Source organism: Anser anser, assembly GCF_964211835.1.
Source record: "Anser anser genome assembly, chromosome: 12".
NCBI lineage: Eukaryota > Metazoa > Chordata > Aves > Anseriformes > Anatidae > Anser > Anser anser.
Window position 1 is genome coordinate 8,116,283 of NC_139733.1, and position 22,462 is coordinate 8,138,744.

Below are 22,462 nucleotides of genomic sequence, written 5' to 3' on the forward strand. Positions count from 1 at the left end.
TTGGAGGTAGATCTGCATCCTGTTTTTTATGTTCCTCATAGAAATAGTACAGATACGCCAGCTTCCATTACTTCGAGGATCGTAGTTAAATGATTATGGGAAATTATGAATATTGCTTGTGCCTAAAGATGTTGGAACAATACCATGTTACTAAGAGAATTTTGTGATTTCCAGGGCATGTGCCATGCGTGGCTTGAAAACCACACTCGCCTGGACTGAGGAAAACATCCCTGTACAATCTCATGGAAAATCAAGCTACATTTGATATTGTCTTATTTCCTCTGGATTCCTCTTTCCCACGATAACTCAGCGGGTGTCTCTGTGTAATAATTCCCTTGAAGGGGTGTGTTTGTGTGTATTAAGGTATGTACATAAGCATGAAAGATGCCTTCTCCATCCGTAACGCATCAGCTGTGGAATACCCAGCTTTATGGAACGTAGGGGAGCCCTCCGCTGGCGTTAGGATGAGATGACTGGGACAAGGTTATTAATGAATTGGAACAAATAGGCAAAGAAGCCAAAAGCATTAAAAAGAAGCACAAAGCCAAAAAAAAAAAGAAGAAAAAAAAAGTAACATGTTAGGAGAACAACAGCCTAGGTGATGTAGAAACCTCAGCTATCCCTGGCAGGATGTCTTTGATGTCTTTGATATTTTTGATACCATTTATATACATATATTTTAATGAATGCACCTAAAGCCACAGCTGGAATGCAACTACTTTGATATCTGTTAGTTATTTTGCTTGTATTTCAGATTATTCACAGTTGTGCTAGTGCTATTGCCATGTACTGCATGTTGCTTTGCATGCTGCCCTTCAGTAGCGGATATGACTGAAGATTACAGAATGTTGTTTTTTAACATCAGTTGAAAAGACATTTTTAGTCTCTGAAGCAAGAGATGCTTTTTTCTCTCTTTCCCAAAGAAAAGGTAGTAGATTCTTTGATTTCTAATATTTATTCATATTAAAACAGGATTAGTATTGATACAACAGTGAGCTGGGACCTTCTAAGCAGAACATACTGATGTAGAGCTAGAGTTGTACTTCCAGTAGCTTTCTGAGAAGAAGAAAACAGCAAGTGGGATGTGGACAGAATCGTGTAAAGGGGAAGGAGAGAGAATGAGTGAGCAAAGAAACCAGTGACCATGCTTCCCTCTGCAACGACAGAAGAGATGCAACTATGGACTGCCCCCTCTCAGCTCCAGCACGTCCAGAAAAACCTCTCCCTGTGGAGGAGTGAGGTGACAGAGAGGGAAGTTGTCCTGCAAGGCAGGACTGGGATTCTTGTGCTGTGGATTCAATAAAACAAGTGCTGCTTTATCTCAGTTGTGGCTCTCTCCAGATTTCGTTCCAAAGAGCAGAAATGCCACAGTGCATTGCTAATGCAGGGTTCCCGCTCTGCTCGTCTGGGGGTACCTCCACGTCACGGGGCATGATGCAGGGAGCAGAGCGAGTAGGCTGAGACAAATTAGCTGCAGCAAACGGACCCTGTGGGGCTCCTTCCTTCTGCAGGGTGTCACCAGGGGCAGAGTCACAAATACAGGACCTTGCGACTGCAGGGTTATCTGGAAAGCAAATGCTCTTTTTGCAGTTCTGGCTGGAGTGTAAGATCCCCAAAAAGCCAGAGGGATGGGTACAGGATGGTAGACCAGTTCTCATGCACCAAGGAAAGCAAAAAGACTGTTCTGTGGATCGTGCAAAGACTGAAACCAGACACATGCAGAGCCTGGCTGCATCTTCCTGACCTGGTAGGTCCACTTGGGGAACCCCTCTGAAGTGCTCTGCACAGCTTTGTATAGAAAAATACCATGGTAGTACCACCCGGGCACACCCGTTCCATCAGCAGTGGGCAGCAAACCCCTGCTTTTCTCAAAAAAACAGCTGCTCCACAAACTGGATTTGCACCACTTGCTGCAAGTGAGCTAAAAAAGGCAGCTCCTAGGGATTTCCTGCTGAATGCACCAAATGCAGCTGTTGGGTCACGTTTTGGTGCCCGTCTCTGCCATGTGCAGGGACCTGGCCCACGAAGGCACAGCCAGGAGGTGGCTCCGTGCTGCACCCCCAGGGCCGTAACCCACCCAGGCCCTGCCAAATTTACACCCATGGGTGCTGACAGCTTTTTCACATCTGCCTTACCCCGGGAGGTGCAGTGCAGGGGATCATCCTTCACAGGCACGGTGCGTGTCCAGGCTGTGCCGCTGGGGAGAGGCTCGACCCCTCTGCAAACGAAGGGCTCAGCTAATTTAAAAGCTAAATATAGTGGCAGGATGGTGCTTGGCAGTGTGCTTTCAAAAAAAAAAAAAAAAAAAAAGCTCTTATTTACCAAGAGATTACAACCTTTCAGATGAGACCTTGATACCAGATAATTCCTCTTCAAGTATCTGTGTTCTCCGTGGTTATGACTGGGGTTGTGCCCGCTGGAAGACCCCAGAGGTCAGCCAGAACAAGGCTGAGAGCCTCCACACGGCCATGCAGAAGCCCAGACCCCCGAGCACCCCCCCAGCCAGAGGTACAAGACCCCTCCTATGCTCTGCCATGCTCGGTAATTTAATGCCTCAAGCGAGGCACGTACCTGAACCCAGCCACAGGGCTTGGCACGGGGCAAGGAGGAGGTTTCCCAGAAGCAACCCATGCCACGCAGCGGGGCTGTAATCGAGAGCATCAGCTGCCTGCAGCGGGGAGAGCAGTGCCACCGGCTCGGAGCCAGCTGGGGCTCCTCGGCCCCGGGCAGGCCGGCGGGGCAGGGCTGGTTCCCCTTGCTGGCAGCATTCAGCCTGATGCAGCACCCCCCAATCCAGGGAGGCAAATCGAGGGGCTTCACGTTTTTTTTCACAAAGAAAACCTTTTTGGAGCTGCATTTGGCTTTGGGAGGGCGGTAACACACCGGGACTCAGCCCGCCAGCCCTGCACAGTGTTTCTCTGAGCACAGTGCACACATGAAGGTGGAGTGACCCACGGGGAGGTGTCACCCCAGCCTCCGCACGAGCTGGGAGGGAGGAAGGCTCCCCGCCCCCAAACCCCCCAATTCTCTGCCCTTTTTCTCTTTCCTTGGCCACGGTGCAGCGTGCTCAGCTCCTGGAGGGGGCCCAGCCTCCCCCAGGTGTCACCTGGCCCCGAATGGCTTGGGGTGAGGCTGGCCCTGCTCGGGGAGGGGGCACAGGACCCCATCCAACTTCATGCCCTGCATCTTTGGGGCTCCTCTTTTTCTCCTGAGCATGGGGGTTCCTCCACGGTGCGCTCTTGCTTTTCCCAGCATCTCCTACCCGGGAAGCATGGAGCCTCCGCCCTGGCATAGGGTGGGTGTCAGCAGGGAGGACCCCAGGTCAGCAGCCTCACAGGGCTGGCCAGGATTCACCCATTTCCTATGTAGGAGAGGCCTGGTGATGGCTTCCAGCTGCTAAAGTGCACCTCGCCTTCCTGCCGAGCGCCTGGGTGTGCTTCAAGGAAGCTGGGAAATGAGCGTCCCGCACACCCAGGAGACCGAGGCCTGCAGGCAGCACAATGGGAGGATGGGCTTGTCCAGAAACGGCCCCGAGCTGGGGGAAAGCTCAGGGCTCACCTCTGGAGCTGCCTCGTGCCACCGCCTCGCCACCGCCTCTGCTGCGGCAAGTGGTGAGTGTCCCGTCACTGCCCTGGCCGCCATGGGGGGCAAGCAGGTCAGGGGCAGTGGGACGGAGCCCCTACAAATGAGCTGCTGACAAAGCTGCCTCTGACCCTGGGACTTGCTCTCATCCCCGGGGCCTTTCTGAGGGCCAGGACTTAGGAAATGGCCTGGTCAGTGCACTGGCGGTGGGGCGTTGGACAGTGAAGCCCCTGCTCCCAAAAGCCCTGCTAGGCTGCATGCGTTCCAGCACGTTAATTTGGAGCAGGGTTCAGTTTTGAAACTGATCTCCCAGCTTCCCCCACTTGCTGCACTTTGGATCTCATCCTGGAGTGGCTTTGGAGAGCTCGGACTCAGGAGAGCCTGGATTCCTTTCAGATGAAACCAAACCAAACGTGCTCCAGGAATGCACCTAACGCTCTCCAAGCGCTCGTGGGCGTCCAGCCTACGGGACCGGAGTAGGCCCAAGAAACTGGGAAAGCCCTTGTAGATGCATAGCACATACGTTGCGGCCCTGGGCTGTGCCGGCCCTCGCAGCCAGCACGGTGCTGGTGCAGGCACGCAGGAGCCTGGATCCGTCCAGATGAACACAACCTCCTTCTCTCCCTGACACTCAGCCTCTGGAGCCCCTTGGGGAGAAGGGGTTTCCTTTGTGAATGCAGCACAGGAACAGCACCCGCACAGCGCCCTTCCCCGTCCCCAGCCCCCTGTGCAGCAGACACGTTTGGCAGAGGCACCCGATGAGCTGTTTCGCTGTTCCACCCCTCTGAGGTACGCCTTGAGCCGAGGGAATGAAAAATTAAGGGGAAAAGCAGCGTCGCTTCTGGTGACTTAAGGCGAGCCTGGCAGCCCTGCCTGCGCTGCAGCAGGGGCTGGAGCGGCGCGGGCGCCGCTAGATGGCAATTGCCGCTCGCAGATCCGCGGGCCCGGCAGGCAGGATGGGGGCCGAGCAGGACACTCGGCACCGGGACAGATGGTCCCGGGGCTGCTTTTATGAATGGAGGCCGCCTCCGGCCCACCCGGCCCCCGGCCCCACCCTGCGCGCCCAGCTCCGCGCGCTGCAGCCGGTGCGGGGGGCGCCCGCAGCTTCTTGCCCGTGGGGTCCGCCGGGCTGCTCGGTGAGTAACGAAGGAACTTTTTAATTGCTCGTGCGCTTGGCAGGGCCGGCTGGAATATTCGGCATTGTTTCTCCCTCCCGGTGGAACGAAACCGTGCTGCCATTTCCAGCTCAGAGCGGCTCCGGTGCAGAGCGGACAGCCGGAGCAGGCTTGACCCTGTGTAAATGAGCGCTTCTCTGGGCTTAAATTGGGCTTGGTGCACTTTATGTCTTTATGCAGAGCGGCTTTTGAGTGATTAATCTTCTGCCAACTCCAAAACCGAGAGCAGAGATTGTTCTGCCACTCGGCTTGCCATAGCGTGCATTGAAAAAGTTTCTGGTGATGATCTTTGTGGGCTCTTATCTGTTAACGCCTTAACTTGATCCCAGGAGTTGTCTGGACCGTAAAGCTTTTATTTGTACTGTTAAACTCTCGATCTCCAAAGTGATTTTTTGGGGGCTGTTTCACCTGGACACTGCTGGCAGGTTTATCCAAGCGGCTGCTCCCGTCTGGGGACCTCTCTGCCGGCCGGAGGCGGCTTTGTTGGATCCCCCCACCCCCAAATGAAAATCGATCGCTTGCCTCCAGGCAGCTGTGACAGCCTCGCAGAGGAGAAATGCCTCATTTCGGGCCATCTGATGGAGCAGGCAGGGAGGGAACGGAGCAGGAGGGACAGCGAGGGGGTGGCAGGGAGGTTTAGCCCCTGCCCTGTCGCCTCCGAGGGTCTCAGGACAGGGCTGGGGCTGGCCAAGGAGCTGGGTGCTGCGGTGCGGCGGTCTGGTGACACTCGGTTTGAGGATGGCGAGGAGAAGGCTAAACACTTATGCACAGACACAAATAGCAAAGCACTCGATTGACTTAAATGAAAGCAGGGACGTTTATCTCTTCCTGTCCTTTGAACAAGACCTCCACCGGTGCAAAGTGTGACAGCGCGCAATGCCCTGTCCGGGGGAAATGATGCTTGTAATAAGCAGGCTTTGTTAGCCCAGCTGCCCCAGGTTACTGCCGTGGCTGATGAGCTGGTTGATGCCCAGAAGGACTCGCTGGGGGTGCGAGGCTGGAGGGCAGCACGAGATCCAGGAACCCAGTGCCTTTTGGATGCAGCTTCGTGCCCAAGGGAGGAGGGGAAAGTGCCGTGGGAGAAGTGCCTGTAGAAAACCAAATCCATCCAGAAAAACAACGCAGTGAGAGAGGTGCGGGGACCGTTAGGAAGGGACTGATGGCACAACGTGACAGAAGTGTGCCACCTGCTCCATCCGCTCCCAGAGGAGGCACTGCCGTCCCCGCAGCACCCTGCTGGCAGTGCCTGGACAGCAGGAGGACAGCACTGTCGTAATGCCCCGACCGCTGCGGTGCCCGGCGTGCCGAAATCCACAGCTTGCAGTACGGTAATTGCTGGAGTGCATAAATGTCTCCTGCGGAGCTAAGGGCACTGAATGTCCCCGAAAAACGAACAAACGCCCCTATGGTTTATCAGCCAGAGATTTGTATTGAAAACACAGGTATTGAAAATTCACAGATATTGAAAACACAGATAGATACAATTTGACAACACAGATACCACTGCTGTAAGAAAATACGGGAAGCATTCATCCCTAATCTAATCTTGCCGAATTCCACAAGGACGCAAGGCAGGGCTCATTCATTCGCTCTGGTTCGTTGGTCAGGATTTAGACAGGAAAACCCCCAGGGCGTGTAGGGGGCAGTGCCCACCCGGGGTGGCCGCAGCCGCAGCAGAAGGTGCTGCTAAAGATGTTCTCGGCAGACCCCAGCCGCCCGGCCACGGGGGCTGGCAGCCCTTATCACAGGCGCGTGTTGCTGGCTTCCCCGCCGCCTGCTGTGCTCCTCTGACACCCGCTCGGGGACTGTTTACAGCGCGGACAAGGATTTATTATAAACTGTGGCTGCCGGGCGCTCGGGGCTGCCTCTTCCTCAGTGTTTGCTCTACTCCCACTGTGGCTGGTATTACAGCAAGGGGTGTCCCTGAGGGCACAGGGTAGCTAGGTCTCACAGGCTCTTGCAGCTACAGATGGCTGCTGAAAGCCAGCACGGCAAAGGTGTTGGGATGCACCGGCTGAAAAAAACAGCCGGGATGGGGCAGGCTGGGGATGGGGACTGAGCACCCCCCCCCCCCTCACTTTTTGAGGAGCCTTGCCATGGTCTGCACAGGAGGGCCAGGGACTGAGGTGCTCTGCACCCCTAGAGACATCATGCGTATGGGATATGCCCCAGACATTTGGGAATACCCCAAATGGCAGCTGTGACAATCGGGCATCAGCTTGCAGCCGGCCACCGAGCCGCGGGGGGTATGCGAGGGCCTGCCCTGAGCCTTGGCTGCCACCAACCTCGACCTCCACGAGCACCGTGGAGATAAGCCTTCACTGCTCCCCGCTGCGGGCATCACAGGATGGGCACACACGTGAATGTGCCATCGCCACGCTCGGTGACCCCGTGCAATCCTGGTACAGCCCCGGCGGAGCCGCGCCTGCAGTACCGGCACCGCCATACCCGGACTGGCACGGACCGGCACGGCACGGCACGGCACGGCTGCTGCGGCACTCGTGGCAAGCCGGGCTGGGAGCCTGCCCAGGATGTGGTTTCCCTCAAACAATGCGGTTCGCAGGCACATGTCCGCGTGGGGTTATTGTTCTCATCCAGCACGCTGGCAGGCTGCCGCTTATTGTGTGCGGAAGCAACTTTGCTGCTCCCACCAGCGGGCTAAGGTTTGTTTCCCTGTTTTCCAGGAGGAGATCACTGATGTCAGCTCATTTGGCCAGCGTGAGGAGAACTAAAAAAAAAAAAAAGAAGAAATAGACTTTCAGTTTCAATCTGTCCATTGTTGGTGGGGAGAAGTACTGTTCTTCCCACGCTGCCCCCGCTCAGAGCTGCGAGTGCCCTGGGACGTACCCTTGGCCACATGCAAAAGCGTGGCCCTTCACTTTGCATCCCTCCTCCTCCTCATCCTCGCTGGGACGCAGGCAGCAGTGTGCTGGAGCCAAGGGCAGACACTGGGGGCTGCGAAGGGGCCCGAGGCTGGCAGGGCAGAGCCTTGCAGCTGTAACTACCCAGCAGCTGCAAGCGAGAGGCTCTGAGATGAAGCAGGCGGCCATGCAGGCTGCCTCCATCCTCATTAAAATACTTTCTCTGGCCAAGCCCCCCACGCCTGCTCAACCTCTTCCAGTTAGCACAGGAGGGCAGGGAGCAGGCCTGCATTTGATGAAAAGAAAACAATTTTTGAGCTGCCCGGTGCTGGGAGGCAGGGTGACAGCCCCGTCTCTCTGGGGCGGGTGGCAGGGAATGGGAGTGACAGAGGAGCAGGTGCTCTGTGGCCAGCTCCTGCCTGAGCCCCGGCTTTGGAGCTGGGGGAAAGCAGAGCAGCTCCTGGCGAGGCGCTGAGCATCCCTGCCCGAAGGGCTGAGGCAGTCAGGAAAAAAACACAAGTGTGCTTTAGGGAGCAGGCAGGGGTTCTGCCAGATGCCACGGCAGCCTAAGGCTGCGGTGGGGTCTGCTTTGGGGGTGCTGGAGAAGACCTCAGCCCAGCCCGGAGCATGGGGGCTCCCTGCCTGCGGAGCTGGCCAGCTGCCTCTCGGTCTCCGGCCCGCGGAGCCCCGCTCACATCTGAGCCCGTGCCTGGCTCGGAAAGCTGGGAAAACGGCCCCGTGGCGGGGTGAGCCTCCATATCGGGTGTCGGGCCATGTGGTGGGCAAGTGACAAGTGTTGGGCTCGGCCCCGTGCTGCGCCAGGGTGTGGGCAGCACCCGGGAATGCGGCTGTGCCCCAGGGGTCCTGAGGCTTGGGGGACCCAGCCCTGGGGGGTTCTCAGCCCCCTTCCCCAGCTTTTAGGGCTGCTGGCCGTGTGTGACCCAGCTTACCAGGGGATTTATCTCACCCTGCCATTTGCAGGCAGCGCCTCAGTGCCCCACTGCCACCCCAGCTCTGCTTTTGGGGTCCCACTCCGTCAGCACCCATCCCCACCCCGTGGAGGGCTCTGCTCCCAACCCCAGCTCCGGGGGAAGGCTGGGGGGGGGGGGGGGCACGCCTATGGCTTTGCCCCCCACGGGACAAGGCCGACAGCTGCCGCTGCGTGACGGCGCGGCGAGCGGGGCGCAGCAGCTGCCGGGGCATCCATCACACCCCGGGGAGGGACGGAGGGCTGCGCCGAGCCCTGCCGCTGGTGGACGTGGCCTCAGTGACAAGCACCGGGGCACCACCGAGCGCGCAGCGCGCATCGCCGGCCAGGTGGAGCCGCGAGCGCCCACGAGAGCCGTGGGGAGGTGAAGGATGGGGGCGCGGCGTGGCGGCAGCCATCCCATCCGCCTGCCCTTGCTGGCCGCTGGGTTTCACCCCGTTTCCCAGCCCAGGCACCCAGGTCTATCTCCCCCCGGCTCCCCCAGCTGCTGGGGCCCCTCTGCAGCCCGCGGCTGGCCCCAGGCTGTAACTCAAGAAGGCGACGTCCTGAGCGCGGGGCTCTGGATTAACCGCCAGACAATCGGGGTCTGTGGGGCTGGCACTTGGCAGGGGATTGGTGCCGAGCTCTCCTTCGGCACGCTCCGTCCCTGGGGATGGAGCTGCTGCCGGGGCCCTTCCGCCCTGGAAATTTGCCTCTCTGAGGCATCGCTTTCACAAGCGAGCTTGTATTTTCTGTACGTTTCAGAGCATGCTGTAAACTGGAGGGATTTTCCTCTTCCTGGTGTTGCTCCATCTCCTGCAAGACCTTCTGCAGGACCCGGTCTCTGAAGGAAAAGCCCCCGCAGTCCCGCAGCACCCAGAGAGTGGGAGCCCCAGGAAGGAATTACCCTGCTGAAATTCCCCTGGCCCGGCAGCCTGCCCTCATCAGCAGCTCCCTCTCCAAGCCCCGATAAAAACAGTCCCAGCTCAGGACAGTTGATTATTTAAAGCTGTCGGGAGTGTTTAATTTAGCCCTGGATTCATCACCCGCAGCTTGTTTCCATCCGTGAGACACCCGCTCTCCCTCTCACAGTGTAAACTCTGCAGGGACCAGCTCCTCTCCTCCAGGAGAAATTTGGGGTTATGGCCTGGGGCTGCGCCCTCCCTGCCCTTTTCCAACCCCTCCGCAGCCAGGATGCTCCCGTTGGCACGAAGCTGCCGCTGGGTCTCGCAGTGCAGCAGACGAGGGATGTGCCACCCCTGTGTCCCCGCTGCCTGGGGCTGTCCCCCGTGTCCCCAGGGAGGTGGCTGTGCCCTGGCTGCCACCCTCAGGGTCCTGGAGCCACCTTGGCAAACGTTCTGGGTCACGCAAGCGTCCTGCGTTTGTAGAAAGCTGCAGTTAGAGGCTGGACTTTTCCCTGCTTCTCCAGCAACCCTGTGCATGTTGGTAAAATAAACCTCCTGCCAAATCCTGGGCACAACCTCTGGATGAGCCCTGGGGTGGCGGGGGGGGATCTGGGAGGCCCTGAGAGCCCCAAACCTTGTCTGAAGGCACAGCTGAGTGCTCCTTCTTGTGGGAGAGAGGGAACAGGGCAGCTGGAGGTGCTCGGCTCCCAGGCTGTGTGGTTGCTCCTGCGCAGACCTGCAGAAAGCCCCCAGCCCTTGCACCTAAAGCCTCCATGCTCATTTAAAACCCTTCAACTGTGGGACCCAAAAGAGCTGAAAGCACAGCAAGAGTGTGGTTATCAGAGCTGCTGCAATGCAGGACATCCATGAGCAGGACAAGAAATGTCTCACTGTCCTGACCTGGGAGCAGCCGGCCCTGCCACCTGCCCCTCCAGGGCACACAGGGGGCAGCGACCGAGGCCGTGAGGTCCTGGGTGCACCCGGGATGGGCAGGGGAAGGGGCCGGGGGGGCTTCCAGAAGCGTGCCTGGGTGCGGGGCAGCTCCCGTGTCCCTCCCCATGGCCGCCCCCTGCATTTCCCCAACCTTTCTCCCCTCGCAGCTGAAGGCGGCAGCACCGCGGCGGCGCGATGGCGAGGACGGGGGCTCCCTGTGGCCGCAGGCTGCCGCTGGCTGCCCTCCTGCTCTGCGCCCTGCTGCCGCAGCCGGACACCGCCGGGGCATGGAAGCAGCACGCCCCTCGCCTCCGTGTCGCCTACAAAGGTAAGGGGAACGCGTCTCCGGAGGCGCTGGGCTGTGTTTTCCCAGCCTGGGCACGGGCAGGGTGACGGGGCAGGAGGGTGACGTGGCCACGGCGTCGCCATCGCGCCGATGTCCCCCAGCAGCCGCCCTCTGCCCCATGTCCCTCTCACGAAGCCCATCCCTCCTGTGCCACCCGCCTGAGTCCAGGTGAAGCAGCCATCTCCCTGTGCTTCCCACTGCACCTCTGCTGCCTGTAATTATTTTGTGAGGGCTTCAGGGCAGGCTCTGTTTGTGCTGAGGGCTTGGAGCAGGGCCCCGGACAGCCTGGGGATGGGGTGGGCTTGCCACGGAGGTGGGTGCACCTCTGGGTGCCACGGGGCATCCCCAGCAGCAATGGTCCTGCTGGTGGCCCAGCTCAGGAGCAGGTGTCAGGGCCAGGTTTTGGTCCTTCCTTGGAGAACAGCTGGGAACACGGAGGGACTCTGCCTTCAAAGCCCCATGGCCAGACGTGCCAGCAGCTCTCTGGTCTTGGGCAGAGGCAGGAGAGGAAGCTCCCAGCATCAGGAGGGCTTGAGGACAATGGGAACTGCGGCAGGGGATGTGACTCAGGGACAGCAACGGGCAGGTTCAAGGACACAATGGCGCAAGGAGCTCAGGTTTAAAAAAACTTCAGAAAAAAAAAATCGAAATCAAATGAAAGGACCTCTGAGAGCCCGCCTGCCTCACGTCAGGCCCCAGCATGGGGGAGGCAGGGGGGCAGGGGGGGAAGACGCAAGCAGCCTGCAAGGAGGAAATGACAGCAGCGGAGGCTGTGGGAGTGGAGGAAGGATGGGGCACGGGGCGCGGGGCCAGGAGCGGCGCTGGCGGCTTCCACCCTGCTGGGGAGGGGGCTTGGCCGGGCGAGAGGTGACCGTGGGGGTCACGACGGGACAGCCCCGCTGCTGGCCAGGGCTGAGCCTCTCTGCTGCCCTGCCCCAGCCCCAGGATGCCTGCTGCTGCACCGACCGGGGCTGGCACAGCTGGGGGCTGGCAAACGGGGCTTCTGCTGGGCTCTGGTCCCCTGCCGCTGCTGGTGGCAGGGCCAGAAGCTGCTGCATTTGGTGGCACGGGGGCTCGGTGGGTTACCGGCACCGAAGACGTCTCCGGTGCAGCTCTTATCAGCCCACGGCAGTGAGGGGATGGAAACCCCTCAGAGACTCAGAGCCTGGCTTCCCCTGGGCTGTGGGGATGTCCTGTGGGGCCGGCTCTTCCTTGCGCCCCGTGCAGCCGGGCGGTGACCCCAGGAAGCCCCGGGTCACCCTGCTCTGAGGGTGCAGCCGCAAAGGTAGCGGACGGGACAGGGCTTTCGCAGTGGTCTTGACAGCAAGGAAAAGCACGCTGGCCTTGGGAGATAATGAGCACAAAGGAGAGGATGTTTCTCACCCACCGTCTCAGCCACTGTGCCGGCGGGACGTGGGGGTGCCAGCCCCGTCCTCTCTGAGGACCCCAGCAACAACGGCAAGGGCAGGGAGGGGAATGCAGCTGCTGATGCCGTTCAGCTTGGAAATCCCTGCCCCAGGCCCAGGCAGGTACTGGTGCCTGCAGCAGGAGGCCGGCATCTCCTTCCTTGCCATTTCCATCTCCCAGCTGCTTCGGATGGAGCCGTGCCCACACGGCTCCAGCAGGGCCTTCCCTCGCTTAGCCCCCAGCAAACTGCCCCAGCCCGCGTGGCCCAGGGCCGTGCAGGGAGGGACAGCTCCCTGACGGGCTGCCCTTCCTCCCACCTCATGCTCCTCAGACCTGCTGAAATCCAACAGCTCCCGCCTCTTGCTGACCTCAGGGGACGGGCTGGGTTTCCAAGCCCTCCTGCTGGATGAAGACAGGGCCTGGCTGATGGTGGGAGCCAAAAACCACATCTTCCTGCTACATCTCGACCATCCTGGCAGAGAGCCCGAGAAGGTCAGTGCTGGGCAGGGGGTGCAGACGTGGTCCTGGGCCAGGCTGCCCGCTTTCTCCAGGGGCAGCTCTGGCACCCAGGGCCACGTCCCCTGAAGTTGTCCCAAACATGTGCTGCTGCCCGCGCCTGGGGCGCTTCTGTCGCAGATCTTCTGGCCAGCCTCCAGGGAGCAGGTTGAACATTGCCGGCTGGCGGGGAAGGATGTAGAGGTAAGCAGGGCCGGGAGTCCCCAGCTCGGGGCTTTTTGTGCCTCGGCGCAGGCACTCAGCACCCAGACACCCCAAACTGTGGGGCGTCCGTGGCATGTGGGGGGCTGCCTGCAAGCGCGCCGGCTTGGGTCCTCCCTGCCAACAACCATCTCCCTCCCCTTGGGCAGACCGAGTGCGCCAACTTCATCCGCCTCCTGCAGCCCTACAACAGCAGCCACGTGTTTGCCTGCGGGACGGGCTCCTACCAGCCCGTCTGTGCCTTCGTCCAGCTGGGAGCCCGGGGCAAGGTGAGCGGCACCCGGTGAGCTGCGGCCCCGCTGCAGAGGGACCCAGTGCCCTTGATGCTCCCTTGTCCATCGGCTGGCGGAGCTGACATCTCCCCCTGGGCTCTGGCAGGGTGCCGGGGCCTCCCTGATGCGGCTGGTGACCCACTCCCTGCAGTCGGGGCGAGGACGGTGCCCGTACAGCCCCCGCCAGCCCTTCACCGCGCTCCTTGTCGGTAAGGGCTGCGGGAGCAGGGAGCTGGGGCTCCCTGGGGATGCAGCATGCGGGGGTCCTACGGCTGCGCCCCCAGCTCCTCCATGCACCCCCCCCGCTGACCCCACAGATGGGGAGATGTATTCGGGCACCTCCAGTGACTTCATGGGCAGCAGCGCCGCCTTTTTCCGGACCTGGGTGCGGGGGGCCGAGCAGAGCTACATCCGCACGGAGCAGAACCAGGACCACTGGCTGCACGGTACGAGGGGGCTGTGCTCGGCACGGTGCCCTGGTCCCATCTCCTCCCCTGTGGCAGGGGGCCCACCTGCACAGGGAGCCGCAGGCACGGGGCGATAGCACGCCATCGCTTCCAGAGCCTGCGTTTGTGGGTGCCTTCGCCATCCCCGACACCTACAACCCGCACGATGACAAGGTCTACGTCTTCTTCCGCGAGACGGCCCTGGAGGCTGGGCAGTGGGACAGGCGGCACATCCATGCTAGGGTGGCCCGGGTCTGCAAGGTCAGTGGGCTAAGGCTGGTGTGCCACAGCTGGGATCACACAAGGCAAGCTTTGCCACCGTGCCGGGAGCGCTGCCTTGTGAAAAGCCATTGTCCCTTTGTTAGGGTTGGGCCAGGGGACCTCCAGAGGTCCCTTCCAACCTTAACCATTGTGTGCTGGTTTGGTGAGCAGGAGCCTGGGTCCCACCTCTGCCTATGCTTTGCTGCATAGCAGTGAGAAAGCCCCAAGTCCCCTGCCCCACTCGGCGGCTCCCCCGGCACCTTCCCACCCCTGGGCACCCCATAGAGGGGCAAGGAGCAAGGCTGGGGCTGTCACTGCGGGGGCTCAGGTGTCCCGCTGCGGGGACAGCCGTAGGGGTGGCTTGGTGGGGCTGGCGTGGGTGCAGCTCTCGTTGCCCGGCAGAACGACGTCGGAGGGAAGCGCAGCCTCATCAACCGCTGGAGCACGTTCCTCAAGGCCCGCTTGGTGTGCTCCATCCCGGGGCCGCAGGGCACCCAGACGCACTTTGACCAGCTGGGTGAGTGGCAGCCTGCCCCAGCTGCCCGGCCGGGAAAGCCCCCCTGCACCTCTGGCTCCAGCTCCACCTCTCTCTTTGCAGAGGATGTTTTCCTCCTCCGCACCCGGGACCCTCAGAATCCCCTCATCTTCGGCCTCTTCACGGTCTCCAGGTGAGCCCGTGCCCAGGCACGGGGCAGCCCAGCACCCCCCCCAGCCCCTCGCCGCGGCTGCCTGCGGCGGAGCAGGGACGCTGACGGCCGCCCCGCAGCGGTGTCTTCAGCGGCTCCGCGGTGTGCGTCTACTCCATGGCTGCCATCAGAGCGGCCTTCAGCGGCCCCTTCGCGCACAAGGAGGGATTCGACTACCGCTGGGTGGAATACAAGGGACGTGTCCCCTACCCCCGGCCCGGCATGGTAAGGAGCCGGGAGGGCAGCGGGTGGCGGCAGGAGGGGCCGGCCTGGCAGTGACCCGGCCCCTCGTGTCGCCTCAGTGCCCCAGCGAGACGTACGACCCCCTCCTGCGCTCCACCAAGGACTTCCCCGACGAGGTGATCAGCTTCGTGCGCTCCCACCAGCTGATGTGGGAGCCCGTGCAGCCGGAGGGCCGCCAGCCCGTCCTGGTGAGGGTCAACGTTCCCTACCGGCTGCGGCGGCTGCTGGTGCACCGGCTGGAGACAGAGAGCCGGCACTACGACGTGCTCTTCCTCGGCACGGGTAGGGCCTCAGCCCAGCTCTGGGGCCGGGTTCGTCACACGGTGGCTGGGTGGCAGGAGTGTCCCCCCAGCCCCGGGGAGCCCGGCCCCGCCAGCTCCTTCTCCCGCTGTGTTTGGCAGATGAGGGTAAGGTTCTGAAGGTGGGGCTGGCCAGTGCGGGGAGCCACGGCACCGAGGTGATTAACCTGGAGGAGATCAGCGTCTCTAAGGTACAGCAGAGAGTGGGAGCGGGAGGAGGTGGGACCAGGGACCCCAGCCCTCAGCCTCACTGGAACCTCTTCCTCTCTTCCAGGCACCTTCTCCCATCCTGGACATGAAGCTGTCACCGAAGCGGGTGAGTCCTCCCTCACACTGGTACCTAAAGGGACGGGGTACTCGCTCCAGCCTCAGCATCCCTTGGCCCCAGGGCTTGCATGTGGCGGGGTCCTGCTCCCACCAAGCAGGCTGCTGGTGGCTGGCTCTGTCCCGCTGTCCCCATACCTCCCGGCAGCCTCAGCCCGGCACGGTGCTGAGCACTGCCATTCTGCTTGCCTGAGCAGCAGGAGCTGTTGGTGAGCAGCACCCACGGGCTGCTCCAGCTCGCCCTGTACCGCTGCGAGCTCTACGGCAAAACCTGCACGGACTGCTGCCTGGCCAGGGACCCCTACTGCACCTGGGACGGCAAGACCTGCGCCCCGCACCTGCTCACAGAGAAGAGGTGAGCACCCGCTGGGGCCAGCCCTGCGCAGGGGCAGCCTACAGACGGTGGTGGGTGCCACCACTTGGGTGCCACCATGGTCCTGTCCACCCTCCCACAGGCGTGCCCGGTGCCAGGACGTGCTGAAGCCCGATGTGCTCAGCCAGTGCCAGGATACGGCAGAAGGTGAGCACCAGCCCCAGGGCGATGCTGGGATGAGTGGGCAGCAGGGCACCAGGAAAGCCCCCAGCGCCCTCTGTCATCGTCCCTGCACTGGGTGCCGCGCGCTGACCCTGTCCCACCCCCGTGCAGGGACAGCGGTGGCCACGGAGAAGCTGGTTTTCGGCGTGGAGAAGAACTCCACCTTCCTCGAGTGCCTGGCGCGCTCCCCGCAGACGACGATCCGGTGGCTGGCACGGCGCGGCGAGGGGTTGGGGCTGAGCGAGGTGCGGGGACAGCAGGGAGGGGACGCGGGGCGGCTCGGGGACGGTGACCTGACTCTTTCCATGCACCAGATCAGGACTGGCGGCCACTTCGTGGTGCTGGAGCAGGGGCTGCTGATCCGCCAGCTGGGCAGGGAGGATGCCGGCACCTATGAGTGCCAGGCCGTGGAGCGCTCCTTCTCCCGGCCCCTCACCCGCTACAGCCTCCGCGTCATCCAGCACGAAGCGATGGAGGTGCCGCCGTACCGACGCAGCAAGGGGGTCGAGGGCCCCCGGACGGACCCGCGAGCCTTGGGGGCACCAGGCACCAGCCTCGACACCTACTGCAACGCCCTGTGGCACCAGGAAAGGCAGCGGCAGAAAGCCTGGCACCAGAAGTGGCAACACCGGTCCCCGGAGAGCAAGAGCAGCCGCGTGCGCAGGCAGCCCCAGCCGCTGTAAGGGCGAGCCGGGGCCGCCTGCTCTCTCTCTTGGCCCTTCTCGCAGGCAGGTGCCAGCTTCGGGACCGCTCCACGCGTCCAACTGCAGGAACCGCCGCGCTGCGACTACCTCAAGCCACGCCGGGCCCCTCCGCCTCTGCGCGCACCCCAGGGTGCACGACAGGGTGAGGGCGCGCGGCCTGGACCAGCTCTCCCAGACACAAAGCCTTGTGCGCCCTGCAGAGTATTTATTCTCCTCAGTTTTCTCCAGCCCTTAGGGATGATGGTTATTAGCAGCAATGATGAAGATGGGGGGGGGGGGGCGGGAATGGAAACAAACCATGCTCACGCGTGGTCTCCAGCACCTGGCCATGGTCACACGTCCCCGGACCCGGTGTCGTCCCCAACGCCTGCGCCCAGCCCCACCCACCCCAGCCCAGGCTGCTTTTACAGATTCCAAAGACAGAAACAGGCAGTTATACCAACTTACAATTTATTATTTTTTAAAAAAATGACATGAAACACAAGTAAAAATAAATACATCATATAAACAACAAATTGTTCAAAGTCTCTGCTCTGGGAGATCAGGCAAGCACGTCCCGTTCGACAGAGAGAAGAGGGAAGCACATGATCATGCGTGGGGCACCGACCCACCCACCCTGCTAGAGATACTCCTCTTTCCAACCACAAAAAGACCGTCCACAAACTAAGGCGGTAGTAAAAAAAAAAAAAAAAAAAAAAATCAATAATAATAACAACCCCAAAACAACAGAAAAAAACAAAATGAGACTCATCGATGGATTCATTCAGGCTCCCCCCGCATGCGCAGATCTGCTGGAGGCTCCAGATCCAAGCCGGACGCCACTGACGTGGAAGCCGCGGCTGTCGCCCCTTGGAAGGGACCGTGTTCTCCACTCGAGTCGCAAGGAGCCGTCATCCCCACTGAAATCTAGCTGGACTACGTTCCCCTTGAGACCTCTCCCCCACCCCAACCCTCCCTCCCAGTCCTCCCAAGCCCGGATTAACAAAATTCATCTGAGCGCGGCACGGAACGCCAGTCGCGAAGGCGTTTGCTGTACTTGTCCCTTTCGGCCTGGAGGCCAGCCACAAACCGAGAGCGATTTTCTTGGGTTCAGCCGTACGCTGACATCATTAAGCCGAACTATAACATCATTTCTAGTGAAGCCCCCTTTCCTTGCTGCAATATTTTCCTTTCTGTGCCTACCTATATCCACCCCATCGGCATCCCAGCAGATCCTGTCCTGCGTGGGCTGCTCTGGGCTGCATTGCCCCCACCCCACCCCGTCCATGGGCCAACCCCTCTCTGCTGGGACTGGGGCACCCCAGGTCTTCCTCAGCTTCCAAAAAACTTTGGCAGAGTGTCCCGCACTGCTGTCCTCAGCACCACCCGCAGCCCTGCTGCGCGCCGGCAGCCGCTTCCAGCCGGTCATTTGGAGACAGAAATTCAGCAGCAAAAAAACAAAAAAAGGAAGATCTAACCCATGAGGGGAAAGCCCCTGTTCCAGAACAGGACCCTCTGCAGCAGAACCACACGTCAGGGATGGGAGAAGGGTGGGGAGGGGAGAGGAGACCCATGGGAGAAGAGATGTAAGAGCTCGGAGAGATCCCCTGATGCAGGAACGCCCTGGATGATCCCCACGCCTGCCCATGGAGAGCTAGGAGCAGCCCCAGGGCCCCACGGCCAGGGGCGGCAGCCACCTCCCGGCCAAGGCTCTGAGGGGTGCAGGGGACCTGTCCCCTCTCCACAAGGGTGCCGTGGGCTGGCAGGGAGCAGGAGGGGGCACGGGGCCCTGCTGTACTCGGATGGGCAGCGGGGGCTCACAGCAGGCACTTGGCAAGCGGGGCGCCCGGTGCTTGTCACAGGGAGGCCACCAGCAGAGCGGCCACCCGGTGGCACCCAGCCTGCTCCCTGAGGGCTACGGCCACCTCCAGCACCCACGGGTGTGCCAGGGACATCTCCATGCTTTGTCACAGCACAGGGCTGCAGAAAAGCCCCGTTGGGAGGCTTCCCCCAGAGGAACTTGGCTATACCGAGCAGCGCCACGGAGCTGGGCTGCAGCAGGGTGCTGGTGCCAGTCTGCTCCCACCCCGGCCTCCTCCGGGTCCTGCTCACAAGCCCGCAGGTCTCACCCCTTGCTACTCTCGCCAAGGAAAGCCCTCGCCTCTGACCCGTTCCCCCAAATCCACCGGCAATCTGACAGCCTCACAGGGATGCAACGGACATCTGGGCAAACTCGTAATACAATCAGTGTCACAGGGTTGTGCATGAGGTGGACACACAGAGCACAGGAGGGCATGACTCACAGATGCAGCACTGTCAAGTCTTTGGAGAAACTTGCATGAACACCATCAGTTAATTTGCTTTGTTACTTTTGTGGGGGGGTTTGATTTTTATTTCCATGGTGCATCCAAAGACAAGTTGTCCAGCAGTTTGCTCAGAACCCCTCGGTTTTCAACTCCTAGGATATGTTAAAGAAGAAAGCACTATTTTAATGTTTGTCTTTTTTTAAAAAAATAATTAAAATAATTTGCATAGCTAAACTGTTGATCTAAGGCTTCTATGAATGGTGTGGTTATGTTCGACAGACAATGTCCATTAAACAGAAAAAGACACTAGGAAAGCCCCATAACGTTTTTTTATTATGTCGTTGTAACACACGTGCACACACACACACCCTTGCTCTCTCTTTCTCTCTCAAGAGGGGAGGGCTCCAGCTCACCCTGTGGCGGAGGATGACAGGACATCCTGCCCTTCCCTAGCTGGTCCCAGCAAACACCAGCGACTGCTGCTTTCGCAGCACGCCCTTAGAAGCTGCCCCTGCTCCGAGATCCCAGCCCTGCTCCGGGGCAGTCCCCCACGGCGAGCACAGACCTGGCCTGGTGACAGCCAGATGGGACACAGAGGGTCCCGGACTCCAGCTCCCCACCCCGGTGCATTCATACCCACACACACATCCAGATGTGCTCACGGGACCTGCGCAGAGCCACCTCTCCTCCGGAGCCCTGGCACAGAGGTGAGCAGCCTGCGTGCTCGCTGTCAGTGCCAGGGCCAGCCCTTCCTCACGCCCTCCTCCTCCTCACCGGGAACAAGCACAAGAAGCTCCCACATGTGCTCCTCCACCTGCCCCGACACGGCGAGGGGACTCCGTCCTCCCTCCAGCTGCTCCCCGGCAGCAGAGGGGACGCTCCTGGGGGTCGCTGCAGCGTGCTACAGGGAGCCGCCGCGGCTGCTCCTGCCCCTGGGCTCTGCTCGGGGCAGCTGGCTGCTTCTCCCCACACAGACAACCCGACGAGCAACCACTGCAGGATGGAGGCCAGCATTTTATTATTATTTTTTTTAATATGGAAATTAATTTAAAAATCGAAGGAAAGAGCCCCCCAAACAATAAATATTATGCCTTCACGTAATAAATTAAGGTAGAGGTTCTGTGCAGGGGGAAGTTGCTCCAATCAGGGTCACCAGCAAGGGGCACTGGGGCCAGAACCACGTCCCTTCCCAACCTTCTCCACTGCCTGGTGCTGTTCAGAAGCAGCAGCAAGCCCAGCGACCCCTGGATCCACCGGGCCACAGCGGGGCGAGACACGGCCTTCGCACAGCGTGGCGGGGCCGCGGAGCTGGGGGAGTCGCCAGGATTCCCCTCCAGCAGCCACCACCGGGTCTGGCATGGCTCCGCTGCTCCGGCAGCAGCCCCACGGGATTGACCTACCTTGGATGGGACCCACGACAAGGGCCCGGGGAGCCCTCACACTAGTTTCATGTGAATTTGACAGAGGTTGACAGATTGTTTGTGGGGTGATTTTTTTTTCTTTTTTTCTTTTCTTTTTTTTTTTTTTTAAAAAAAACATCAATCCCTCCGCCCCCCCAACACACACAATGTAGAAGTCCCCCCGCTCCCTCCCGAGTAAAAATGCTTTGTCCCCAACCTCTGCTGGAGTCACTGCCCCCTGGCCCACACCTCCCCAAGTGAGAGAAGTTCACAGATAAGGCAGTTTGTGTGAGAAGGAGCTCAGCCCTGCCAGCGGTCAAGCCCGTGCTTCCAGGCCTGAGAAGGGCAGTGACTCACGGCACCAAGCCTCCCCCTTTCAGACAAGACAGAACAGAGACAGACAGACAGACAGAGCGTGGGAGGGAGGCACTCCTATGGTTTGCATTACTGCTTCCCTCCTCCCCTGGCTCTTGCTCCCCCCGGCCCTTGCAGGTCCGCTCTATGCCCCCCACCCAGCTCCCAGCACAATTCAGATCCTTGACAGCTAAAAAAAAAACAACAAAACAAAACGAAAAGAAAACAAACACCACGCCACACCCTTCGCATCCTTCTCCACCCACTGCTGTGGCCCAGAGGGGAAATCCTGACTCCCAGGAAGGTCCTGCAACTTTTTGCCTCCTGGTGGAGCTGAGACCGAGCAGGAGCCAGGCCCATTATTTCCCTGTGATCTCTATAACATCGTCGTCTTTGTCCTCGTCATTAGAGCTGCATCCCACCTCTGGGACCTCCTGGGGTTCAAACTGAGGCACCTGGGACCGAAGGAGGCCCCCGGCCGGGTAGCCCGAGTGAGGGGACATGTAGCCAGGGTAGGCAGATGCCATGCTCCTGGGAAGGCTGCTAGGCAAGATGGGGGCTGGGAAAGGAGCAAACATCCTGGGCTCGGGCAGGAGTGACTGCGTGAAGGGAAGCGAGTAACTGGGCAGCACCCCCGTCAGAGAAGGGTTTAGCATGAACGAGGGGACGCTGGCGGTGACTGAGGTAGCAGCAGAAGAGCTGGCGGTGCCGGCTGTCAGCAGAGGGTCAGTAGTCACAGGGAACACCAGATGAGGGTCTGGGAGTAAATTGGGCAGCTGGTAGTAAGAGGACCCAGTGCCCATGTACAAGGAGTTTCCTGGTTGGGAGGCAAATGGATGGGTTAGGTTGTGGTTTAAAGAGACAGGAGGCATGGCGAACCCACCAGAGACAGGGTACCCGTGTTCATACGGCTGCACGGATGATGGCAACTGGCGCTTTTTCTGCTGCCTGAGGGCTTGCTCCTCCGGAGCCGACGGCGAGCTTGACTTGCGCTTGTTGCCCCGTAAGTCCAACACCGAGTGGGCATCAACGTGCTGGCTGGTGGCCGGCAAGGCTGAAGACACGGAGGGAGCCATGCAGTGAATCCCAGCACGCTGCTCGGCTCCTCGAGCTGCCAAGCCAGGCGCGTTGTCCGTGCGGGCAGGGTGGCCTTGCGCAGCATTGGTGCTGGGAGAGCTGTGCCGGGACTCCCGGGCTGCCGCTGCCTCTGCGTACTGCTGCAGCTCGCTGATGATCTCGGGGCTGTCGGGGGATATGGGCCGAGTGAGCTCCTCCGCGCTGGGGAGCTGCGGGGATGAGGCACTGTGACTGCCGTTGCTCGCGGACTCCAGCGACGAGCTCTGGGAGCCTGGAAACAAGGAGATGGAGGAGGTGAAAGACAGCCTTGGAGAAAAAGCTGGGGGCTGAGAGGCAGTGATGGAGAGAAAGGTGTGGATATCACAGGAAGATTGTGGGTCAGCTCTGAACATGGGACCAATGGAAGGCAGCCAGGGAACAGCACATCCCGGACACTTGGGCAGGAAAGCATGTGAGCAAGCCCCTACCTGAGGCAGCCGTCCGACGATCTTCGTTGCCCTTTGGCTTCCCAGTGGTCCGGATAGCAAAAATCCGCCCATCGCTGGTCCGGATGTACGTCCCTGGAACAGAGGCAGAACAACTTCATTCAGGGTTTCTGGTCTCAGCTTAGGGCCCCGGATCGGTGAGCCAGCGAGGCTGCCTGGGCAAGAACAGGACAGCAGCGTTGCGTAAGGCCAGGCCCA

General features: G+C 60.4%; 3 protein-coding genes across 16 annotated transcripts in view; 2 read left to right on the forward strand and 1 right to left on the reverse strand.

The window, feature by feature from the left end:
* Positions 1–1,319, forward strand: part of RBM6 (RNA binding motif protein 6) — a 60,151-nt gene extending 58,832 nt beyond the window's left edge. For 6 of the 7 annotated variants that reach the window (XM_083795078.1, XM_083795072.1, XM_083795077.1 and 3 more), the window contains exon 24: positions 175–1,319. The gene's annotated coding sequence lies outside the window, so the exon portion shown is untranslated. The remainder of the gene's footprint in view (positions 1–174) is intronic. The other variant, XM_083795074.1, reaches the window with a different exon arrangement.
* A 935-nt stretch (positions 1,320–2,254) lies between these two features.
* Positions 2,255–17,362, forward strand: LOC310879980 (semaphorin-3D-like). 5 transcript variants are annotated; one of them, XM_083795083.1, is made up of 18 exons: positions 2,255–4,718; positions 10,591–10,751; positions 12,527–12,668; positions 12,813–12,875; positions 13,043–13,162; positions 13,272–13,374; positions 13,450–13,611; positions 13,727–13,872; positions 14,275–14,389; positions 14,471–14,540; positions 14,639–14,783; positions 14,861–15,083; positions 15,203–15,291; positions 15,375–15,416; positions 15,622–15,779; positions 15,880–15,944; positions 16,071–16,204; positions 16,279–16,504. In XM_083795083.1, exons 1-18 carry the CDS (start codon positions 4,497–4,499, stop codon positions 16,354–16,356), a joined length of 2,238 nt encoding a protein of 745 aa, XP_083651209.1. In that variant the 5' UTR covers positions 2,255–4,496; the 3' UTR covers positions 16,357–16,504. The 5 variants fall into 5 exon arrangements, with proteins under 5 accessions (XP_083651209.1, XP_083651205.1, XP_083651206.1 ...); XM_083795079.1 differs by having other exon boundaries at positions 2,331–4,718; positions 16,274–17,362; XM_083795080.1 differs by having other exon boundaries at positions 3,040–4,718; positions 13,483–13,611; positions 16,274–17,362.
* RAD54L2 (RAD54 like 2) overlaps positions 17,102–22,462 on the reverse strand; it is a 62,151-nt gene continuing 56,790 nt past the window's right edge. For 3 of the 4 annotated variants that reach the window (XM_083795068.1, XM_083795069.1, XM_083795070.1), the window contains 2 exons: positions 22,247–22,339; positions 17,102–22,050 (listed from right to left, as the gene is read on the reverse strand). In XM_083795068.1, the coding sequence (XP_083651194.1) occupies positions 21,062–22,050; positions 22,247–22,339 (1,082 nt within the window). In that variant the 3' untranslated portion in view covers positions 17,102–21,061. The remainder of the gene's footprint in view (positions 22,051–22,246; positions 22,340–22,462) is intronic. The other variant, XM_083795071.1, reaches the window with a different exon arrangement.